This window comes from Lepisosteus oculatus, chromosome 11 (assembly GCF_040954835.1).
Source record: "Lepisosteus oculatus isolate fLepOcu1 chromosome 11, fLepOcu1.hap2, whole genome shotgun sequence".
In the NCBI taxonomy this organism is placed as follows: Eukaryota; Metazoa; Chordata; class Actinopteri; order Semionotiformes; family Lepisosteidae; genus Lepisosteus; species Lepisosteus oculatus.
The window spans coordinates 32,953,462-32,964,040 of record NC_090706.1 but is presented as its reverse complement, the minus strand read 5'-3'; the positions used below and the strand labels follow the sequence as shown (position 1 = coordinate 32,964,040).

At 41.0% G+C, this 10,579-nt stretch overlaps 1 protein-coding gene across 1 annotated transcript in view; it reads right to left on the bottom strand.

Moving 5' to 3' along the window:
• Window positions 1-6,012, bottom strand: part of LOC102689599 (protocadherin gamma-C5-like) — a 211,921-nt gene extending 205,909 nt beyond the window's left edge. Inside the window, exon 1 of the mRNA XM_069196142.1 lies at window positions 3,567-6,012. Coding sequence (XP_069052243.1) covers window positions 3,567-5,972 — 2,406 coding nt within the window. The 5' untranslated portion in view covers window positions 5,973-6,012. The remainder of the gene's footprint in view (window positions 1-3,566) is intronic.
• Between the last annotated feature and the right edge of the window lie 4,567 nt (window positions 6,013-10,579).

Sequence of the window (10,579 nt, the reverse complement as noted above, 5' to 3'; positions counted from 1 at the left end):
TCGACTTCCGCATAGTTGGGTGGGAAAAACGCACCGGGAATGGCGACGGCACTGTCAAGAAACATCCTGGGCTTCTCTCCCCGGCAAAACCTGACTGCCAGTATACTTATTATAAAGATAAGGAAAAGGAAAGAAACTGCAGCCAATGCGATAACCAAATACGCGGTCATGTTCGAAACATTCTCGGATTCTGTACTGTGACCTTTCATTTCTGAAGTGTAATCCAATATATTATCAGAAATAAGCAAATTCACAGCACATGTCGAAGAAAGAGAAGGTTTTCCATTGTCCTTCACCAAGATAACAAGGTTTTGCTTCATGGCATCAGATTCGGAAATGTCCCGCTGTGTCCTGATTTCTCCATTGTGGAGACCAATAGTGAAAAGTCCCGGATCAGTCGACTTCAATATCTGATATGACAGCCACGCGTTTTGTCCAGAGTCGGCGTCCACGGCTATTACTTTGGAAACCAGAGACCTCGCGTGAGCAAATCTAGGAACCATCTCCGTAATAAAAGTTTTTCCTGATTGAACAGGATACAAAATCTGTGGAGAATTATCATTCTGATCTGATATAAATATACTCACAGTAACGTTGTTACTGAGCTGTGGAGAGCCGTTGTCTTTGGCTATAACCTGCAATTTGAACTCTCTGAACTGCTCATAATCAAATGATCTGAGCGCATGTATCACCCCAGTGTCTCGGTTAATGGACACTAGGGAGGAAGTCGGCAGGCCACCGACTTTACTGGGAAACAGAAAATAGGAAACACTGCCGTTCTGTTTCCAGTCATTGTCTCTTGCATTTACAGCACAAATAGACGACCCAGGAGTGTTATTTTCACTGACAAAAGCACTGTACGATGGCTGATCAAATACTGGTGGATTGTCATTCACATCTGAAATTGAGATCTGTAAGGCTTTGGAATCAGAAAGAGGTGGCGAGCCCTCGTCTGTAACGATAATTGTGAAGTTGTATTCTGAAACTACTTCACGATCCAGTTCCCCTTCAGTCACCAAGGAGTAGAAATTTTTAACAGAAGGTATTAACTTGAAAGGAACGTCTTGTTGAATGGAGCACACGACTTTGTTATTGGTATCAGCATCCTTGTCTTCAATGTTTATGATCGCAACCTCTGTACCGGGTGGCGAGTTTTCAGCGATAGGTGTGTTCAATGAACTAATAAAAATAATCGGAGCGTTGTCGTTTACATCTGTGATTTCCACAAGAACCTTACAATGAGCTCCCTGTCCGGCTCCGTCTTTGGCTTTGATACGGATTTCATAAAAGGAAGATTCCTCAAAATCTAAAGGCCCCGTCACTTTAATTTCACCGCTAATCGGATCTATTCCAAACACAGTTTTATCTTTGCCTGAAATGTGGCTAATTTCATATGTTACTTCCCCGTTTGCTCCTTCATCTTCATCGTTCGCAGTTACTTGGACTACAACTGTATCCAAGGGAGCGTTTTCATCCAGACTGACTTTATAGACGGCCTGTGTAAACACGGGCACATTGTCATTGGCGTCCAGCACGGTGACTTGGATAACTGCAGTACCAGAGCGCTGTGGTGTGCCCCCATCGTACGCAGTCAGGGTTAAGGAAAGCTCTGCCTGCTTTTCGCGGTCCAGTTCGTTTTCTAATACTATCTCACAGTATTTACCTCTGTCAGCGCTCGTGTGTACAGCCAGAACAAAATGGTCATTTGCGGCCAGCGCGTAGCTCTTCACCGCATTAATTCCTATGTCCGGGTCGTGGGCCTCATCGACTGAGAAGCGAGCTCCTCTATCTGCTGATTCTCTTATTTCTAGCTTCATAAAATCATTGGGAAATGCCGGTGCGTTGTCATTGATATCCTGAATTTCCACAGTAATACGATGTAATTCCAAAGGCGTTTCAAGTAAAAGTTCAAAATTTAAAGCACAAGATGGCTTTTGCCCGCAAAGCTCTTCCCTGTCTATTCGTTCATTCACAATCAGTTCACCGGTTTCCATTTTGATATCACAATGCCGCCTGTTCTTTTGTAAATGTATTCGGGCTCTGCGGGCTGATAGCTGTTTAATATCCAGCCCCAGATCTTGTGTAAGTCTTCCGATAACAGACCCGCGTTTCATTTCCTCTGGAACAGAGTAATGAATATCGCCTAAACACTCGCCAAAGATGACAATGAGGAAGCAGAAACAATGTACCTGCCATGAATCAGAACTCCCTTTGTATTTCATCCTGGTTTTGCCACAGGTTTGGTGAATGCCTGTTCTATGGTCCTGTTCCTTTATCCAGAGCTGATACGCTCATGCAAATCCTTTCGATGTTGCAAGATGGAGTATTTCAGCAGACGCAAACAAGTCCAAGACAAGTAAATGCTTTACAAAACTGAAATCTAACGGGAAGATACCAGCTGACTGACTTTACATACCGAAGCGGTGGGAGTGATACGCATTTGAAAGCCCTGTGTGGTGAACAGCGACACACTGCGTTTTTATTAGAAAACTCTCAATATTTAACACTTGAGCAATATATGTACCCTCAACATGTGGAAGAGCTACATCGCGGTGCATAATTTGTTGAACAAAATCCGCAGTGACTGTGTAATTGCGCTAATTAACGCATCTAAAGTGTTACACCAGTTTTTAAAAATCATTATATATACTTAGGAACAACCAGGGGTTAATAACTAGTTGAATCTAAAAATTCAAGTGGAAACGCCAAACATTTTAAGCTTTACAGCCCGCTTATGCATGCTTTTCATTTTCAGGGTTCGAATTAAAATTCGTCTTTCTCATCCTACCACGACACACCAACACAGTTACAAATTCTATCCTGTATATTGCAAATTATATACGTAGACGTATATAACGTACTGTATATACAGACCATACATAGACCATATGTATAAAATCGTGTATAATTTAAAAAAAAACTCAGATAATCCTATTGCGCGACCATCCACCGTGGTCGCGTTGAATATTTTTACAAGAACGTCGATTGGATTTATTTAAAATACCCTGCAATTATATACAGTATATATATTAAACATCCGTAATCTATACAGGCCTGGTTTTAATATTTTTATTTCCTCTATACCCTAACGTCACTATAGGATTTATAATACCTCTCTGTTGGATAGTATAATATACAATTTTTCCATCGTTGGTACAGCAAAAAAGCATTAAAATGGGAGATGAGAAACGACACTAAAATCATAAAATGTCCAGATGAAGTCAGATAGTTTTGAAGACATTAAATCAATATATACCTTGTATCCGGAAGCTGTAAAAGCACATTCCATAAAGGGATTAAAATGATCACGTCATTATGCCAACTTGTATTTGCAAATAACCAAACGGTATTCATCACAACCTTTCTGAATCGACAGAGAAATAGGTAGAAACACCGGAACGTCGGATATTTACTTTCTCCTTCTTACTAGTAATGGAATACAGGAATGTTAAATCGATCAAAGTGATGGAAAAACAAAAAAAAAACTTTGATCACACGAACGTAAAACCACAAAATAGCCTACTGAATAGTTTAATTTTTCAAAATATATAAATCATGATAAATACCTGACAGGATTCCTCTACGTCCTTAACCCGTTGCTCTTCTTGATCTTTGCTTGTGGGTTGATGAATCTGGTCAAGTGGTAAGGTATTCTCGTTGTACGATTTTATAAATTTGAAGTCGCTCGTGGCAGAGCCCGTTGTTAAGAAAGCGTCATAGTTGTAAGAATGACGCAGAGTTCCAGAACCCTCGACTTCCGCATAGTTGGGTGGGAAAAACGCACCGGGAATGGCGACTGCACTGTCAAGAAACATCCTGGGCTTCTCTCCCCGGCAAAACCTGACTGCCAGTATACTTATTATAAAGATAAGGAAAAGGAAAGAAACGACAGCCAATGCGATAACCAAATACGCGGTCATGTTCGAAACATTCTCGGATTCTGTACTGTGACCTTTCACTGCTGAAGTGTAATCCAATATATTATCAGAAATAAGTAAATTCACAGCACACGTCGAAGAAAGAGAAGGTTTTCCATTGTCCTTCACCAAGATAACAAGGTTTTGCTTCATTTGATCAGATTCAGAAATGTCCCGCTGTGTCCTGATCTCTCCATTGTGGAGACCAATAGTGAAAAGTCCCGGATCAGTCGACTTCACAATCTGATATGACAGCCACGCGTTTTGTCCAGAGTCGGCGTCCACGGCTATTACTTTGGAAACCAGGGACCTCGCGTGAGCAAATCTGGGAACCATCTCCGTAATAAAAGTTTTCCCCGTTTGAACAGGATACAAAATCTGTGGAGAATTATCATTCTGATCTGATATAAATATACTCACAGTAACGTTGTTACTGAGCTGTGGAGAGCCGTTGTCTTTGGCTATAACCTGCAATTTGAACTCTCTGAACTGCTCATAATCAAATGATCTGAGCGCATGTATCACCCCAGTGCCTCGGTTAATGGACACTAAGGAGGAAGTCGGCAGGCCACTGACTTCACTGGGAAACAGAAAATAGGAAACACTGCCGTTCTGTTTCCAGTCACTGTCTCTTGCCCTTACAGCACAAATGGACGAGCCAGGAGTGTTATTTTCACTGACAAAAGCACTGTACGATGGCTGATCAAATACTGGTGGATTGTCATTCACATCTGAAATTGAGATCTGTAAGGCTTTGGAATCGGAAAGAGGCGGCGAGCCCTCGTCTGTAACGATAATTGTGAAGTTGTATTCTGAAACTACTTCACGATCCAGTTCCCCTTCAGTCACCAAGGAGTAAAAATTTTTAACAGAAGGTATTAACTTGAAAGGAACGTCTTGTTGAATGGAGCACACGACTTTATTGTTGACATCAGAGTCTTTGTCTTGAATGTTTATGATGGCAACCTCTGTGCCGGGTGGCGAGTTTTCAGCAATAGGTGTGTTCAAAGAATTGATAAACATTTTTGGAGCATTATCGTTGACATCTCCAACTTCCACGAGAACTTTGCAATGAGCTGCCTGCCCAGCTCCGTCTTTGGCTTTGATACGGATTTCAAAGAAGGAAGATTCCTCAAAATCTAAAGGTCCTTTCACCTTAATTTCACCGCTAATCGGATCTATAAAAAACAAAGTTTTGTCTTTACCTGAAATGTGGCTAATTTCATATGTTACTTCCCCATTTGCTCCCTCGTCTTCATCGTTCGCAGTTACTTGGACTACAACTGTATCCAAGGGAGAGTTTTCATCCAGACTGACTTTATAGACGGCCTGTGTAAACACGGGCACATTGTCATTGGCGTCTAGCACGGTGACTTGGATAACTGCAGTACCAGAGCGCTGTGGTGTGCCCCCATCGTACGCAGTCAGGGTTAAGGAAAGCTCTGCCTGCTTTTCACGGTCCAGTTCATTTTCTAATACTATCTCACAGTATTTACCCCTGTCCGCGCTCGTGTGTACAGCCAGAACAAAATGGTCATTTGCGGCCAGCGCGTAGCTTTTCACCGAATTGATTCCTATGTCCGGGTCGTGGGCCTCATCCACTGAGAAGCGAGCTCCTCTAACTGCAGATTCTCCAATTTCCAAGTTTATTATATTACTGGAAAACGCCGGTGCGTTGTCATTGATATCCTGAATTTCCACAATAATACGATGTAATTCCAAAGGCGTTTCAAGTAAAAGTTCAAACTTTAAAGCACAAGATGGCCTTTGTTCGCAAAGCTCTTCCCTGTCTATTCGTTCATTCACAATCAGTTCACCAGTTTCCATTTTGATATCGCAATACCGTGTGGTGTCCTGTAAGTGTATTCTTGCTCTGCGGGCTGATAGCTGTTTAATATCCAGCCCCAGATCTTGCGTAAGTCTTCCAATAACAGACCCGCGTTTCATTTCCTCTGGAACAGAGTAATGAATATCGCCTAAACACTCGCCAGAGATGACAATGAAGAAGCAGAAACAATGTACCTGCCATGATTTAGAAACGCCTTCGTATCCCATCCCCGTTTATTGACGAGCTGGATAAATGCCTGTCTTATTCTCCCGTAGATCCGATTAGCGGTGAAATTAAGGTCAAGGTTTTCCTGTGAAAATCCTTTCGACGTGGAGGGAAAAACTATATAAAAAACCTCAAACAAGAAATCAAGTCAAAGCCGAAGAAACTTGAAAAGAAATGAGCAGCGGCCAGCCGAGTGATTTTAAACACAAATGCAGTGGGAGCAGGAAGGAGTGCAAACCCCTGTGTGGTGAACAGCGACACACTGAGTTTTGCTAGAAAATTGTTCATCATTTAATTTTGTTCATTTCCTCTTTCCTCACATATGGTTATAGCGCAGGGTATTGATGACGGAAATGTGCTATACAACTGGACTGATTCATTTTTGTTATTTGTCTTAACAATTGATAAATCAGTGAATATTATATGTATACTGTATATATAAGTTTACCCCTAGAGAACTAGGTTAATGCCACGCTGGTAACCAGAACTAATGAAGAAGACACTCAGAATTAAACTTTTGTCTTTTCTGTATGTTAAGGGCATGGTTACACACTTGCTCACTCATCTTCTTTAAGTTATATACATATACACACACACACATTAGGGTCAGTATTCAACATATATTGATACATCGGCTTTATAAGCAGAATCATACATGCGTGAAAAAGAAAGAAAATCAATCATATATATAGATGTTTCCACCATGAATCATATTGAATTGTATATTTTTGAAAGAGTATCCCTATTAGATGTATTTCAACTGCCCTCTGTATATTATGCATTTTCCTAAGTCAGGCGGCCTTCCTGTTATCCTTTTGTCCTTAATCTTTCCCCAGCTTTACTAGAAGGGTTTCAATTCCTCACTGCTAGATAGCGTTTGGACAGCTTCTTCATTGTGTTCACAGCAGCATCACTCAAATGCAATAGAAAAATGACACTAACATGCCAGCATCAAGTGATGAATTTTCATGACACGCGCTGCACACACATCAGTACAAAGAAGCTATCTTGTCTCACGCAGAACCTTCAAACACGCCTCAGAAAAGGCGGTAAAAATGATCATGTTATTGTGCACAGTTGTGTTCCAATTCCATCACGTAAAATACGCTAGAAACATAGAACCACCAGGAAGAAAAAATAATTTCCCCGTTACTTCCAGAGGACTCTTAATTCCATCACAGAACAAAAAAAAATATCTTTTCTCACTAGTACTTGACCACATCTGTTGAAAAATATAAAATGTAGCCTTAAAAAAAAACATTAAAAGGGATAAATACCTGAGATGAATCTTCGACTTCTTTCTCAGGTTTTTCTTCCTGAGCTTTAGGTGTGGCCTTACTCAACTGGTCAGCCGGCAAAGTGTTCTCATTGTAGGACCTGATAAATCTGAAGTCGCTTGTGGCGGAACCGGTTGTTAAGAAAGCGTCGTAGTTGAAAGAATTGCGCAGAGTTCCAGAGCCCTCGATGTCTGCGTAGTTGGGTGGAAAACACACACCGGGAATTGTAACGGTATCATCGAACAAGATCTTGGGCTTTCCATCTCGGCAAAACCTGACTGCCAGAAGAATTGTAATGAACGCCAAAAAAAGGAAAGAAACTGCAGCTAATGCGATCACCAGATACATGGTGGTGTTTGAATTTTTGTCGGATTCTGTACTGGAGCCTTTCATTTCTGATGTATAATCCAAAATACTATCAGAAATAAGTAAATTCACAGCACACGTCGAAGACAGAGACGGTTTTCCATTGTCCTTCACCAAGACCACAAGGTTTTGCTTCATTTTATCAGAGTCCGAAATGTCCCGCTGTGTCCTGATTTCTCCATTGTGGAGACCAATAGTGAAAAGTCCCGGATCTGTCGACTTCACTATCTGATATGAGAGCCACGCGTTTTGTCCAGAGTCAGCATCCACGGCTATTACTTTGGAAACCAAAGTCCTGGCGTGAGCAAATCTGGGCACCATCTCGGTAACAGAAGTTTTCCCTGATTGAACAGGATACAAAATCTGGGGAGAATTATCATTCTGATCTGTTATGAAAATACTCACAGTTACGTTGTTACTGAGCTGTGGAGAGCCGTTGTCTTTGGCTATAACCTGCAATTTGAAGTCTCTGAACTGCTCATAATCAAATGATCTGAGCGAGATGACGAGATGACAGTTGTTTAATATCGAGCCCCAGATCATGCGTGAGTCTTCCAATCACGGATCCCCGTCTCATTTCCTCTGGAACAGAATAACTAACATCTCCTGTACATAGCTGAGCCATAACAATGAAGAAGAAACAGTGTACCTGCCATAAAACGGAGCTGCCTTTGTATCCCATCCCGTTTTCTAGAGATCTTGGAGAAAATCCCCGCAGTACCCCTTCTTTTCGCAACTGATTTAACTGCGCAGATTCCTTATATTTGGAAGAAGTACTCCAAAATACGCAGCGAAGAAAACAACGTACTGTTTAGGCGTCAGAAACTTGAGTAAGAGGAACAGCTACGGGTATATACTGTAGCTCTGCACAATAGCAGTGTAAGTGAATTTAAACCCCTAGTTGGTGAACAGCGACACATGGCGTTTTTATTAGGAAAATTAACAATATATTACTTGCATTGCTGCTGCACATTAAAGAATTTCAATGTCCATAAGTTATATACTGAAATGAACTATTGTACGCTTATGTCCTGTGTTATTGTTGTTTCAGTCACACAAACCCCGCAGTTACACACGATATTTCAGGCACTGCGTTATATCCGGTAAAATTCAAACTGCAAATTTAAGCTTGTGTTAACTGATATAGCTAGATAATTGATCTTCGGTTAAAACTGAAGCAAAATGAAGTGTATATACTGTATTATAGATTAGCGTTCCAGTTTTTTTCATAGTGTATAGGTAATCAAATTTTGTTTGGTTACATACATTTCTAATACACTATGTGCGTTTTCTAACTCCTTCAAGATACATGTCCTTTATTTTCTAAAGCCAAACTTTCACAATTGACATTGCATTCACTCGTTACACTTTCATTGTTTCTGGATTTTTGATTTTCCATTGTGTCCACAACACATACTTTTCCAAGAGGAAAAAAAAAGTTAAAATATGCAACACTAACTCTGGCAGCTCTAAAACTACGATACATAAAAGTGTCTTATACTGTACGAACTCGATAACTTTCGCTAGTCGCCATGAGGTAGTTTACCACTCGTCAGAAAATTCATAAATAAAAATGTTACAGTACTAGTAATCGCCTGGCAAAAAAAAAATGGGTTTACGATTCGTTATCTCACAAAACACAATACATTATTAAAAACTCACTACAAGCACAAGAATGTCAGGAAAAATGTATGTGCTGTTCATTGGTTTAGCCATTACATTCATCCATTTTCTGGAAGCTATATATGTCTGCCAATTGTCTAGGCAACACAGAGCCTGTGGAAATTAAATGCGCTATATAAATTTGTTTGGCGGTGAATGACAGGAAACTTCCGAAACACAAAACTTCAATGTGAAATACCTAGACCCAGAATACACAAAAAAACATGATTACCTCACATGACTCCTTTGGTTCCTTTTCTGTAGCACCCTTCAGGTCTTTGGATGTTTCTGAGGTACTTCTATTTGTTGGGTCAAGTGGCAAAGTGTTCTCATTATATGATCTGACGAACTTGAAGTCGCTCGTGGCAGAGCCCGTTGTTAAGAAAGCGTCATAGTTGTAAGAATGACGCAGTGTTCCAGAACCCTCGACTTCCGCATAGTTGGGTGGGAAAAACGCACCGGGAATGGCAACTGCACCGTCCAGCAACATTCTAGGCTTCTCTCCCCGGCAAAACCTGACTGCCAGTATACTTATTATAAAAATAAGGAAAAAGAAAGAAACGACAGCCAACGCGATAACCAAATACGCGGTCATGTTCGAAACATTCTCGGATTCTATATTGTGACCTTTCATTTCTGAAGTGTAATCCAATATATTATCAGAGATAAGTAAATTCACAGCACACGTCGAAGAAAGAGAAGGTTTTCCATTGTCCTTTACCAGTATCACGAGGTTTTGCTTCATGGCATCAGATTCGGAAATGTCCCGCTTTGTCCTGATTTCTCCATTGTGGAGACCAATAGTGAACAGTCCGGGATCAGTCGATTTCACTATCTGATATGAGAGCCACGCGTTTTGCCCAGAATCTGTATCAACAGCGATCACCTTGGAAACCAGCGATCCCGTGTGACAAGATCTGGGAACCATTTCAGTTGGGAAGGAGCTTCTTGACTGAGCGGGATACAATATCTGTGGTGAATTATCATTCTGATCCGTTATGAATACACTTAAAGTAACGTTGCTACTGAGCTGAGGAGAACCATTGTCTTTGGCAACAACGTACACTTGGAAGTCTCTGAACTCTTCATAATCAAACGATCGAACAGCGCGTATCACCCCAGTGTCTCGGTTAATAGATAAAAACGCTGATACCTGCATCCCTTTAATTTCAATAGGCAACAAAAAATAGGAAACAGTGCCATTCTGCTTCCAGTCACTGTCTGTTGCAGACACAGAACAAACGGATGACCCAGCAGAATTGTTTTCTACCACATAGGCGCTGTACGACTGATGCTCAAACACT